The sequence below is a fragment of the Uloborus diversus genome, chromosome 7 (assembly GCF_026930045.1).
Source record: "Uloborus diversus isolate 005 chromosome 7, Udiv.v.3.1, whole genome shotgun sequence".
Taxonomy (NCBI): Eukaryota; Metazoa; Arthropoda; class Arachnida; order Araneae; family Uloboridae; genus Uloborus; species Uloborus diversus.
This window is the reverse complement of record NC_072737.1, coordinates 164903037-164917823: the sequence shown is the minus strand read 5'-3', so window position 1 is coordinate 164917823 and position 14787 is coordinate 164903037. Positions and strand designations below refer to the sequence as shown.

The following is a 14787-nucleotide window of genomic DNA, read 5'->3' as shown; positions in this document are numbered from 1 at the left end:
CTGAAAAACGTAACTATAAACTTTTGTCCACCTCACCTCGACGATTGACGGATATGCCCTAGCGCCGTAAAAAGTTACATAGGCCTGGCAGTTCTCCTCCGGAATTCTTCAGAAATATAAGTCCCAAAATCGTATTTTAAGCATTGTTTGATAACGATGGGACTAAAAGAGCGGCCAGGGGTTTAGTGTGCCCTCAGGAACTGTGTTTTTGAGACTGAAGTCAATATGAGGCTAGTTTAGGCAGGAAGCTGTGGCTCCACGGAACCGTCTAAAAACGAGATTTTCAAGTATAGTGATTGCGTTGGAGAAAAGGGGGATCCGGGGTCTTTCCCAAAAGTTCTTCAAACTGATGTTTGAAAAACGCAATTTTATTTTGTTTTTCAATACGTTAAGTAAGAGGGTGTGGAATTAGGGGCTTCTCTAAAGACGCTAATTGAAACTGTCTTTGGTAGTAATGTTTGCGAATGGATTTTGGGGTCCTCCACTGCAAAAATTTCGAAAAATGCCAAAGCAATTTTATATGACGGTTGATGGTAGGAAGGGTTGTCGTCTGAAAACACGTTCTGAATTTTGGAGTCAACATTTTTAGGCTATGTTTGATTAAGTTACGGTGGAAGAGGTGAATCAGAGACTTAATTGGGTCCTTAAGATCAATGGTTCAACCAGCGAAATTTTCCGAAAGTAAAGTCCTAGAAACGCAAATTTAAGCCTTCTTTAGTTTCGTCAAGGAGGTCATGGCATCCTTTTGGATCTTCGTTTCGGAGCTACATTTAAATTTGCTTCCCGGGGCAAGGGCCCTGTCCTCCTACCTGATCTGAAACCGGGCAGTTCATTCAAGGTTTTAATCAGAAAAATTATCGTAAAGGGGGAAAAGTACAACATTTTAGTTCGTCATTCACATATGTTATTCTCAAGGGAGTCGCAATTTTCCACTTTCTCTCCACGCATCCACGACTGTTAAACACCGAAATGGGAAGATTGGGCGCCGAAGATTGAGCGCCGACTATTGGGCGCCGCATATTGGGCACCGGGAACTTTGGGCGCCGAGCATTTTGGGCGCCGGGAACTTTGGGCGCCGAGCATTTTGGGCGCCGGGAACTTTGGGCGCCGAGCACTTTGGACGCCGGGACTTTGGGCGCCGAGCATATTGTGACCAGAATTCCCGGGGCCTAAAATGCTCGGCGCCCAAAGTTCCCGGCGCCCAAAGTGCTCGGCGCCCAAAATGCTCGGCGCCCAAAGTTCCCGGCTCCCAAAGTGCTCGGCGCCCAAAGCTCCCGGCGCCCAATATGCGGCGCCCAATAGTCGGCGCACAATCTGCGGTGCCCAATCTTCCTAGACCGTTAAACACAGAGTTTGTTGTTTGAAATGCTTGCGAGAGTATCTAATCAGTATAGCTTTTTTTAAATAAATAAAATATGTCTTCATTGTTTAGGTCTATAAAAGCTTGGGGGGGGGGGTAAACATAAGTGGCCGCCCTCAGGACTCCTTTTAGACTGCACCATTTCATACTTCAGAAAGGGGGCTTTCCCCTCCCCTGTATCCATGCCTGATTACCGGTTCTATCACAAACTTTGCAACCAAATGAAACATGTGTGTTAAGAGTAGATATTAATGGACAAAATAAACTAACACAATGTTCCCTAACATTCTATTTTTCTTAAACTATGCTATGCTGCCGGGAAATCGACACATACTTTGACAATCAGCATATTTATTCTACTTATTATAAGTTATCTTGTGAGAAATTCTTGAGGAATTTTGTTTGATTATAAGAACTATATGATGCGGCCTGCGGCCGCCCCTTGCTTTGGCCGCCCTTGTGCGGCGCACACTCTGCACACCTGCTAGGATCGGCCCTGCCTACAGACATCCAGACATCCTCCGGACAGAGAGACTTTCTGCTTTATTATTAGTAAAGATTATTAAGCTCAGCGTTTTAGATTTGAAAATTTTAATGTACTGAAAAAAGGTGGATGGGGCAGTTTTTCCCAGGATGGACAAAATCGGACAACCTTGCCTCTCGGTGATGTTCCGCATGGCTTTGAACTCGACATTTCTTTGAAAAAACTTCTCATGATACCATTTAAGGATTTTTTTTCCTCTACTAAGTGCTGGTATTTAATGGATTAAATTATTTTTCACTTGATTCATAGCATATTATAGGAGTCTAACAGAGAATTTTATCAGTTTATATTGATTGTTTTCAGTTGTAAGACATGAATTTCTTGATAAGTTGACCAAAAGTTTAAAAAGATGTGATATATGGAAATTCACTGTATAATACAGTCGAGTCCCGACTTACGCGAGGGATGCGTTCCAAGACCCCTCGCGTAGGTCGAAATTTCGAGTTGTGGAAAAGGGTATGTGTAAAAACCTTTGTAAACGTACCCAATTATTTTAGACACTTGTAAACAGCCCCTCAACTGTTAAAAAACATTTCTTAACTATGCATTACTGTTTCTTACATAAAGAATTGAATGTTTACTTACATTTTTTTTTAAAAACCGTTTCATTCAACATATAAAATACTGCTACGATGCATAAAATCAATGATCAAGCCAGGGCCTGATTAACGCACGGTCCGGCGGGTCCACGGAAGTGGGCACCACAAATTTAGGGGCACTAAAATAGCCTAAATTAGCTTACTTCCTTAATTTTTTTGTGTTAAAGTGAAGGTTCCTTTTCAGCTTTGAAAAGAATCAAAAATTGTTTGAGAAGCTGCGTTTCTCAGCATAATTTACAGGCGTTTTTCTTATTGACCATTGAAATTTCTGTGACATCAAAATTAGATTTCGATGATGTGATCGACACATTTGCCTCTGTTAAAGCCAGAAAGAAGCCTTTTTAAAGCTTAATGTCAGAATTAGTTTTCTTTTTTTTTTTTTTTTTTTTGCTATTTTTGCAGTTTTAAATTGCTTTTTAATTCATTTTCACCTTAAGGTAAGGCAATTTAACGATGATTAGTATGGTGACTATCAAGTGTTTGGTATTCAAATCCCAGGTTTCTGTAGTAATGTGTAAGTTTCTAGTGTATTAGGCTTCTAGTATAAAACATTGACTTTGAAATTATGCTGATTTTCCCATGGGGGGGGGGCACCAATTTTTACTCAGGACCTGGGCACCAGTTTGTCTTGATCGGGCCCTGTGATCAACGGGAAAAAAAGTCATAAAATAAACCAGTTTACGGTACGCACAATGTATAGTAAGAAAAGCAAATGCATTATTTGCAACTCCAGAGCTCGAATACGCTACCTTGCGGTGATAAACAATACTAAAGAAAAATGTAAAACACGTCATTCTACGTGTTTTCTTTGGGGGTAAATTACAGGCTTCAGAGCGTTTATGGTGTAATGTAATTTCAGAAGACTAGAAAAGAAAGTTTCCCACAAACACGATGAAAAATTACTCCATTCACTAAACGTCAAAGCAAGTTATAAGATACGGCATTTGTTTGTTTTGCCTTTTTCATCCGCCATTTGGCTGCAGCGTCCCCTATAGTTTATTGGAGTTGCGAATAGTTGTACCGTACAGTTGTTCCAGTAGTGACATTTGTAACTTAAAAAGGTGAAGATGATAATGATTTATGTAGCGTGATCAAACAGTTATTCTAATATATTTTTAAATACAGTTGATTCACTAGTTCTTTTATAACCTTTCCATCAATGGCAACACCCTTTTTCCTGGTTTCTTTGATTCACAGTACAAGAGCAGCTTCCATTTTCATAAATTTTTGCATTTTACTAAGATATTATTCGGTGAACTTTTACGATTTCCTTTTTTTGACTTTTAATTGTATGTATGGAAGATTCACTCATTCATACATAATTGTCGTGCAAGCTTCGACGTATTTTTTAATTGAGATTCAGTTTTTCAATAAGCTTTAGCATCGAAAAGATTTAGCTTTTCTTTAATTGCCAAAAACTTTCTTTTTTTTTTTTTCTATCTTCACAAATTTTAGATGAAACAGCGCTCTTAGGTGTCCTTATATTTCATCAACCTTCTCATTTAGAATGGAAAACTAAAATAAATGGAAATAAGAAATAGTTATTTGTACAAGCGATGTTTTAATTAGTACGGTGTGGGAACTTCCGATCTCAGTGATGCGAAAGGGAGGAAGGTCTATTCGCGAAGAAAAATATATAGTAGCAACGATTACACACACACAGCGATTCCCCTCCGATAGCCGTGATTACACAAACACCGCGATTCCCCTCCGAAAACTTCGCGTTGCGGGTGAGGAATTTGCGTTAGACCTAATATTCTTTCTTGGTGAAAAATTCGCGTTGTAGCCATTTCGCGTAAGTCGGATCGCGGTGTAGCGGGAGTCAACTGTATTGTTTCACTAGCTGAAGCATTTGTTTAGCTACAGAGTTAACTATTAAAATTCTGCCCTGGAAATGATCTTGTTGGTATAAAAAATAAGGAAGAATGGTTTGCACAAACCTAAATGAGTTTGAGAACGAATATATGGAATACACCGCCAGCTCAGTCAATTCCAGCCGAGGACTGCAGTTTCATGCGTATTAGCACTCTTCAGCCCGGCATGGGAAGTGAGTGAGCTGGAGGTGGAAAACCTCTTAAGGAAGCATAGAGTTTCGAACAAACTGGTAGCTAATGTAGAATTAGCACTGACCAGATGAGTGACCGAAGCAATGGTTCAGTTCACTCGAAGATTGAAGGCAAGGCACAGAAATTACCATATGCTTCCTTAAGAGGTTTTCCACCTCCAGCTCACTCGCTTTCTATGCCGGGCTGATGAGTGCTAATAAGCACGAAACTGCAATCCTCGGCTGGAATTGACTGAGTTGGCGGTGTATTTCATGTATTTCCGCCTTAGCCCTGGCTATAGGGCGGTAACTTACTGAAAAGTATATGGACTTTCAATACATTACTCTGCCATGGAGAACAACATAAAGGCATGTTCTAAGTATGAAATCTCTCACTACAGCAAATCATGGATTATACAAAGTATAGTTTTATCACATGGACACATTAAGCCATTGCTGAGTATACATAGATCATTGTGTGTGTGTTGAATTTTTTTATTTTACTTTATCCTGGTCAACTTTACTTCTTTACTAGTAAATTGATAAAAATTAAAGTACCCTCTTATCCATACTATTCACTATTTACTAGTAATCACACTGCCTGTTGTTTGGGAGGAAAACTTTTTGGTGCTTTAAATACATATAACTTATTAGTCTTAAAAATAATTTTACAATTTTGAATGTTCAACAGTTTGCATAAAAAATAACAATAACACATTCATATAAAATAATTTTATTTTCAAAAAAAAAAAAAAAAAAAATCCGTTGCTTTATGAAAATCAGTCTTTTTGTGTGCAAAATTCTTCACTATACCAATGAATCTGATGGGATAGTTCAACTGTGATAACCTAGAAATATAATGATAAGTGTTCCTCATCTCTTCAGCAGGAAATTACTAAAAAGATAAAAATATGGCATGCTCCAAAGACTAGTTTTAATCATTAAAATTTTGTACGGTATTTATTTTACTTGACAAATATCACATGAATTTACAATTAATATACCTGAATCAATGGAATGCATGAGCTGTGTTTGAATGTTGAAAATTTATTTAACCTGAGAACTAATGTTCGGGGATGAAGGAAATAAGAATGAATTCAAGTAATTGCAGGACTAGTAGAATAAACCTTTGTATTCAACAAGAGAAAATAATTTATAATTTTTTTGCACTTGGTGGTATAGTTTTTTTTTTTTTTTTGTACTAATAGTGAGACAAGTTTACAACATTTTTTTTAAATACTCAAAGCTAAAAAAGAAGTAAATAAACAATAAATAACTGAAAAAAAAATGAATGGTTTGTGTACAAAAATTCCATTGTTTGATTTTTTTTAACAAGAATAAATTAAAATTCACGAGTTACTATACATATCATTCAACTTTACATGGGCAAAACTGATGTAAACATAACGACTATAAAGTGTAGATTAATGACGAAATAATTTACTATGCTTCAGCAGTTCGAGGCATAAAATTTGTATTCCTCCTTTTTACAAGATGGCTTGCACAAAAAGAAAGAAAAAGTTGACACAGCATCACTTTTCAGTACTCTTTTTTAGTCCGATAAAATCCTTGTGGTCATACATGGCCGTCGTGATAACCTTGACAATTGTGATTTGATCTTGACAACCGATTTATTTTTTTAGCTCTGTAGTTGAATGTGGAAGGATATACAGGGATATTTCCTGCTCCTTGCATTCTTCTTTATCATCATTATTCGTTCATCTACACGCACAACAGCTTGTTAGCATTTTTCTTTCCATAAAAACCTAATTTTGACATCTAACACCACGCTCCCAATACCATTAACATTACCATGTGCGTTTGTTTTGCATAACGAGCAGTAGCCGCGGTGTTCTTCTTCTCGGCGTGAAAGTATCCCATTTGAAAAAACTGTTTTGCCACGGCAAGCCACAGTTGTTCATTATTATAGGCGAATGCGAGAAGCAGAATACGTTCACCTCAAATGAAATCATGTAATCATTTTTTATCATTTTCAAAACAGTGCCAAATATAGCGATAAAACCTTTTTACGGCAACCCCCTTCAAAGTGCTGCGGAATCAATTGTCCAATCAGAGGGTGGGAAAAATGTGGTCTCCTGCAGCGAGGGAGGAAAAACTCTAGTACCAACCAGCCGGTAGCCGAGACGCAGCGTTTAAAGAAGACTTGATGTTTACACGTTGGTTTTGTTTACAAATCTCAATTTCTCAATAGAACTTTGAAAATTTAACACTGTAAATTTGTTTCATGATAGCTAATTTCAAAATACTGTTTCAACGCCAATAGTTTCGGGGCGAGTTCCAATTTTCTTCGTTATTCTCGTAACGTCAGTCATTTATGTTGAAAAAAAAAAAAAAAAAATATTTGAAAACTGATGTACTTGTAACGTTTGTGAATAACGATTTCCCATAGTAACAAACTTTCGTAAAAACAAATAAGATGGGACGAATTGAAAACGTAGACATCTTGATTAATAGAATGGCTGATCCTGAGTTCATTAACAAAATTCGTTTAGCTTATGATAAAAAGCGAAGTATTAAATACAAAGACAAAGAAAATATGCATTATATTGGGGATGACATTAAACGTCCTTTTTTCAATGAAACTGAAGAGTGTCTTAAAATACTAAGACTCTTGGATGAGGAAAGTGTTAAGAATATAAACAATGATCAGGTTCCTAAAAATAGTAAGGAATGCAATTCTGATGCTGACATCAAACTCCCTGTTGATGTGATAAAAAAAATTGTGTGGGAAATCTGACTCCTTTCACGAACAAAGACAAAACAATGAACAAATTTCGAGTGATTTTTCTTCGAAATGCATAAACTTGAAAAGTGAATCAGCTGAAAATATTTTACCATCAGTTTCAGATTCAATAGATCAGGGAAAGAAAAAAAGGAAATGCTTTTCTAGGAAGAGTAACAAAAACCTAAAATCAACTTTAAACTGTGTTGTTTCTCCATCAAGTAATAGATCTGAAGATGAAACGGAATTGATTAAAAAACACACAGTTAATGAATGCAAGACATTCCCAAGTGAATTGAATGCGAAAAATATTGGTGCAAAAAACAAAGCACCAGAAGTTTCAAATAGATTTCTTGTGCTAAAAAACAACAAATCCAAAAGCAAAATTATTGCACAAAAGGTGCCAAAAAAATCGTCAAAAATGAAGGGAAAAGAATTTTCAGTTATTTCTGATGCAGTCGAAGCTTATTCAAGTAATCAATTAAACATTTGTGTTACCAAACCATATTCTGGGTATGTTCATTCACATACAGAACAAGATATTATCACCATATCTAGTGACAGTTCAGCGGATTCCGATGAAGATATTTTTGTGAAAAAGAATTATAAACGCACTGAGGAGAATTTTGAAGTTCAGGAAAATGAAAGCAAAAATTTCACACCAAAAGCAAAATCTGTATTGCTGACTAAAACAGCAAATATTTCTGAGGCTAACACAGGTAATTATGTTTCTTTGCTTGATTCTCATAACTTACCTAAATATGTTCTCAATGCAACTGTTAAAGAATATAAATCTTGTAGAATGCTTTCTGCAAAGAATAGATTCATTTCTGAACAGAATAATCAGATCTGCAATAAAAAAGAACTTGAAAAAAGTACTCTAATTAATAGAAATATTACGAAAGATGCTCGGAAAAAGAAATCAAACTTAAAAATGACTGAAAGTAAGTTAGTTCTAAAAAGTGGATTGAAATCTGAATGCAGTTTTGTAATAGATCATTCATCTAGTTTATCAAGCATTTCATGTCAATCTTATTCCAATGTGGTATCGTATGAGTGTGATACTGACAAGGGTGTGCTTCTTCAAGGGGTCAATAAATCAGTTGGTTCTAATGCAAGTAACGAGGGTTGTACTGAGTCTTCCAAAAATAAAGTAACTGTTCAAAGGAACATAAAAAAAAGAAATAACTTAGGAAATTCAGAAAGAGCGTATAAGTTTTGTAATACTTCATGTGACAATATTAATACCACAAACCATTCATTGTTTGTTTCTACTGACAGTTGCATCGAAAATGATGAATTTCAGTCAAGTTACAATAGTGAAGAATCACAAGAAATACAGATTGAAACTGTTTTTGGGAAAGAAATATTTAACATTGATTTTGAACCGTCAAAACAAATTGAAGCAAATGAGCGAATGAAAAGAAAATTTGATTTTGTGCCTGAACCTGTAGACTTTGAAATTCCTCCCTTGCATGAAAAAGAAAGGGTAGTAAACCCAACTAAAGAAGATCGAGAAAGGTGGGCAAAACTAGGTGTGCAGATCAAAAAAGAACGATGGTCACCAGAGGAGGATAGAATACTTAAAAAAAATTTGATGGAATTTTCTAAGGAGTATGGCATTTCAGATCTACATATGATTTTTGGTTTTCTTAGTGATCATAAAAAAGATGTCCCCTTTTTAGGGTTTCTAAGAGCTAAACATTTTTATGCAAGATTAGGCAAACATTTGAACAATAGAACTCTGAAAAGTGTTTATGCCAGAGCAAGGATTATATTTCATCCATATGCGTCCAACAAGAGCTGGAATCCTGGAGAAATTTCAAAATTAATACATTTATACAACATTTTTGGGAATAATTGGAATATAATTAGCAAAGTGTTAAAAAAACCTAGTGATTATTGTTATTCATACATTAAATTTTTTTAAAAAAAATATGGTTCTACCCTTTTGAATGAAAAACTCTCTAAATGAAACCAAAGGGAAGTTTATATTGAATTTACGTTACTATCTTGTATTTTCTGCCGAGCATTCTCTTGTGAGAAAAAAGAATGGTTATATGCAGGATACCAATTCCTATGTGTAAATTTAGAGCATATAGGCTCACATTATGCATTTTTTTACTCTATCTAAAATAAATTAAAAGTCTAATAGAAGTCTCTCTAAGTTTAAGAAATAGGGATGAAAAATAAATATTTCTATTAAATGTCAATAACTGTATCAAAAAAGTTAAGTTTTCTTCAATGTGTCTTACATTTCAAAATAGAGTAGGCAGTTAGGGTAATGAAAAAAAAAACAACAATTAGTTTTAAATACTACATTGTCTCTTAGATGATTTGAGAGATAAAATTGTGTGCATTATGTTTAAGATTTAATTTCCTGAAAGAAACTGAGTTAATATTTTTTACTCAGTGAAATCCTGTTTCCGTTCGCCTCAGCATGAATTCATAATACTCCAGAGACTGGGAGGGGGGAGGGGGTGATTGATCTTATTCCCCATGAGGTTGATGTTGAAAACTGTGGCATACACACAGGGTTGGGTTTTTGATGTCAAAAACCTGTTTTTAACATGACACGTCAAAAACATCAAAAGACTGTCGCATACGGACATTATTGTCAAATACAATGATTATTGATAATTTTTATAAACACAATAAGGTTTTCTGAGGCTGAAAAAATATTTAACTCTAATTGACAAATGACATCAATTAATTAAAAAATAAATTGATAAGTTAAATTTAAATACATTTCTTTTAAATTTGTTTGTTGTGTTGTAAAATTAGTTACAGATTTTGAAACTTAAACCCAATTTTTAAAGTGAAATTTTCAAAGTGTGAATTTTTTTATTACTAAAATATTTAATTACAAATAATTTTATAAATCCAAAAATCCTGCTGCGTCAGGATTTATGTAATACTGTCTTTTTTCTTTTGAGTAAAAGTTGAACATAGTTGATAAGCATTCAATGACTTTTTAAGTTGTCTAAGTATTTTGAACGATATTTTTTATCTTTTATAATTATCTTCTTTTTGTGAGCTAAGATAAATATTCTCTACTCATAAATGGACTAATATCAGCTTGAAATACAGTGGCCGCCGCTTATATAAATTCAGGGGCTGATACAGAAAATTCTTTTGGAGGGGGCCCAAGAAATTGAATAACACTCCTAAAATCCGCTACTGTATGAATCGCACTTGTTCTAAACAGTTTGGATTCCATTAAGCAGCTATTTCAATAGTTAGATTTTGTTCTGTTTTTGACGATTTGATTCATCAAAGCGGTTGATTCAATTAACCACTTATTCGATTAACTGGTGTCCACTGTACAACTAAATTCACAATTTACCTCCCATAACTCATTTAAGTTTGTAATAGCTTTTGAAGCCGAGTCTGTACCAAATCCAAGACAGGGTTGGCAAAAACCCGGGTTTTTTCTAAAAAGCCCATGGACCCAGGTTTTTTTGGTTTTTTTAAATAAAACCCAAAAAAAACCAACTAAAGCTGGGTTTTTTAAAAGACATGTGGGTTTTTTTGTCTTTTTTGAGGGAAAATGTGGGGTTCTTGTAGCATATTGTAGCGTAAGTATATGGACAAAGCACAAAAATGTCTTGGATTAAAAAAAGCTGAAAAATTCAGCGTTTTCTGAAGAAAAGTGAAAAAGACGACAAAACAAAAGAATGGTGAAGTTTCAGATATTTTAGTTTCCATGATTAACAACAGTTGAGGCAAAGTTACTTCTGGAGTGATAAAATCTATTGTTCGTTTGTTCTTTTTTAATTCCTATTTTTTTTTTTTTTTGCATTTTACTTTATTGTATTTCATTTTATTATGCAAAACTACTGTAGAACTTGAAGTAGTTAAAATCCTTTTTTACTGAATTCCAGCTTAATCAAGACACTTGTTTGAATTTTATGTTGCCCATTTTTCTATTTCTGTGTACAGAGTAAGAAATATTAAACTTTTTCGTAAGATAATGAAAATACTGCACATCTTATCCTGTTTTCTGTCCGACCGTTTGTAAAACCTGTTAATTTCTAAAAAAATATACCTGGTTTATTCAAGATTTGTGACGTGTTGGTTTGCAACAATTCACATGAAAGCCTTTTAGCTAGAGTAGGTACAATATACAAATATTGAGAATATCAGACGTGACAGGACTTAGTCAAGATAATTTGAGTTATTTATTGCCCCAGTTAAAGAAAAAAGTTAAATATATTTATTTAAAATCTTTGAAGTATTTTTTTAATGCCGTTAAGAGTTAAGAAATGCTATTAAAGTTCAAAATTCATTTTTTATATATCCATTGTCTGTGGTAGAAAAACAAATAAAAAAGAAGTTTAAATTGTAAAAGTATTTAAATTAATTAATTTTTTAAAAAAATTCTCAGAAAATTAAAAAAAACCCAAAAGTGGGCAAAATAATGTTTTTTTTAAATGGGTTTTTTCAAAAAAAGAAAAAAAAAAAAACCCATTGGGTCCAACCCGGTAGCTCTGTAACTTTTGTGAGTAGGGTAGCTAAGACACATTACAAATCATGATATAAACAATGGTGAGTTTTCAGGTTTGGAGGCTCATCACAATACATGTTTGGGAACCCATGTCGGAGCTGTCGGATTTTAGCCGGGTCAAAAAAGGCCAACCGTTTTTTTCATTCTTTGATTAAACCGTTTTAAAAAAAGCCAGCTTTTTTAAGAATTTTTTTTTTTTTTTTTTGTATTTGTATTGTAATTTACTCTCAAAATAAAAATTATGTTTATATTCTTCCTTAATGCAATTACTAAGACTAAATTAACAAATACCATGGAGCAATAATAAAAATTTGGAAGTTGTTAAATAACATTATACAGTACAAAAATAAAACAATTAAAGAAAAAAATGAAATTAATTTGAATTCTGAAATTTTGAATTCAAATTATGTTTTTCGCAATCACGACAGGACCCTACAAATTGGACTTATTGTTTCTAGAATCGACTCCTGTCCCCCCAAGCCTGCTCTTCCTCCTGGGGGTTACTTGTGCATAATTGGGTATATGTGTGAATGTGCGTGTGTGTAGGACATGGAAGCCACTGACCAGGAGAAGCGGCTACTGGGGGACAGTGCTCAGGACAGGAGGCCGGTGGGCGGTGGTGCTGCAGAGGCCCCTGGTCCAAGCTGAAAAAGGAACCACAACATCAAGGACTGTCAAATGAGAACAATAAGCAATCGTGATTGCTCAAAAAAAAAAAAAAAAAAAGCTCAATGTTAGGAAATTAGCTTTTCCTTTTTATTCACCAAAACTGTTTCTCATTTTTTTATGAAAAGTGAAAATCATAAGTAGAGGAAATAGAAATAAAGTTTCCTATGTATTTGTACATAAATTTATATGAACTGCCAGTGTACATTTTTCAACTTTTTTTTTTTAAATTTAAGGGGAAGAAGGGTACATGTGAGCATGGGGCACATATGAACATGGTATGTTTTACTAGGATAACGTCAAGTAAAAAAATCTTGAAATATTCTCAAGTAATGGCAGTACCTGTTTTATTCTTGGCCAAACTTTTAGAGCAATGAGCCAAGTTTATGTTTCTGGGCGACATCTTTGTTTCAGCAGGTGTTGTATTCCTTCACGTGAAAACATATTTTAAATTAACTAATAAGTCAAACCTAATTATTGCAAACCATTTTATACACATTCAAGTAAATTTGTGACAATGTTTACATTTTTAATTTAAATAAAGAATTCAACTAATTTTGAAAATTAGTTCTATAGTAGATGACGGGGCACTTGTATAACACACAACATATTGTACACAACTTATAGGGGTACTGGTGAACAATTCCTATATTCTTTCTGTAATATAATTATTAGCGTAGGGTTATTATGACTGTTAAAGATTTATTTTGCTAAAATCAGCTGGCAAATTCAATGTTAATTATTATTATAAATTATTATTAATTTTATTATTTTTAAATTCTTTTGTTACTAAATAGTTGGCCAACAATTTGGTGTTACATAATATTTATAAGGGAAAAAAAGACAAAATATTTTCCATTAACTAAAAACTTAACTTTAAAATAATTTGAAAATTCATCTATGTTCTGTAAGAAGCTTAAACGCACGATATAACAAGAATAAACCTTATGTAATAAAATGTTCCTTGTATTTTTCAGTCTTATAAGTTTCTTTCTTGCAGTTTTAGTGATCAGAACATGCTACGAAAGTTTAAAATTTCACAGTGAGCAGAATTATGTAATTCGGAATAAATCATTTTTTATTGACAGTTACTGTGCAATTTAAGCCTACACAGTATAGATTACAAATTCTGCAATGTTATTGGTATACACGTATATGTTTCATATTGAAATATGATGCTTGTCCTGCATTTTTCAATCGTGTTCATATGTCCCCCCCCCCCCATAGAGGCACATGTGAACATTTGAAGACATTTTATGAAAATTCTATAAAGCAAAGAAATAATAATAAAAATATATATTAATTTGAATTTTTGGCATCTTGAATTCAAATTATGTTTTTCGCAATCACGAGCGTGTGTGTGTATGAATGCGTGTGTGTTTGTGTAGGCACGTGTGTATGTATGCATGTGTGTGCGTGTTGTGTATGCAGTGCTATATGTGTGTAAGCGCGCCTGTGTGTGTAGGCGTTCGTGTGTGTGTGTATGTAGGCATATGTGTTTGTGTCTGTGTGCAGGCATGAGTGTGAGTATGTGTATGTATGTGTGTGTTTGTGTCTGTGCGCAGGTATGAGTGTGTGTATGCTTGTGTGTGTAGGATATGGGCGCATTCTGAAGACGGTTTTCACAAAAGGAGCAGCATCGTGATGCCGGTCGACGCGACGGTGGTGCTGGCGGGAGAATAAAATCAAAGGAACGCCGAAAACAGTCAAATGAGAGCAATAAGCAGTCGTGATTGCTCAAAAAAAAAAAAAAAAAAAAAACTGAAAAAAATCCAGGCCACGAAGAAAAGACTAATCGATCATGGAGATACTTTTGCTCTGAGAAATTGATAGCAATTTTTGAGAAATTAAGAAAAGAAAAAAAATGCTTAAAAAAGGAAAAAGGATTGTGCCCCACATTCCCCTACTCGCTTTTATTTTTTTACACGCATAATGATGCCTTACATGGTTAAAGCAATATTAGTTTTAAGTTTATTTTTTCCTATTTTGTACAAATATGCGTACAATGTGGTAACGTGCCTCATATGCCAAATTATTTTAACCTATCTACATTAACTTTTCAAGTTGGTGCTTTTCAAAATTGCCTGATTGTGTTCATTAAAAAAAAAAAAAAAGTCCTAGCTAAAGTAGTTACTAATACCATAGACCTGCAAAACTCGGGTTCTAAAAAGGGGATTTCAAGGTAATGAGTGACTTTTAAACTATTTGGTGCACTCATTTCAAATATGGAACCCATTTTTCTCAATGACATAAAGATGTTTCAGAAAGTGGGCTTAAATATATAATGTATGGGGAAAAAGCCTAATATGCCTATTCTGGGAGGC

The 14787-nt window shown here is 34.3% G+C and overlaps 1 protein-coding gene across 1 annotated transcript; it reads left to right on the top strand.

Moving 5' to 3' along the window:
• The first annotated feature begins 8196 nt into the window (after positions 1–8196).
• On the top strand, positions 8197–9581 carry LOC129226379 (transcription termination factor 1-like). The gene has a single exon (XM_054860982.1). The coding sequence runs from the start codon at positions 8225–8227 to the stop codon at positions 9218–9220; it is 996 nt and encodes a 331-aa protein (XP_054716957.1). The 5' UTR covers positions 8197–8224; the 3' UTR covers positions 9221–9581.
• Positions 9582–14787: the final 5206 nt, after the last annotated feature.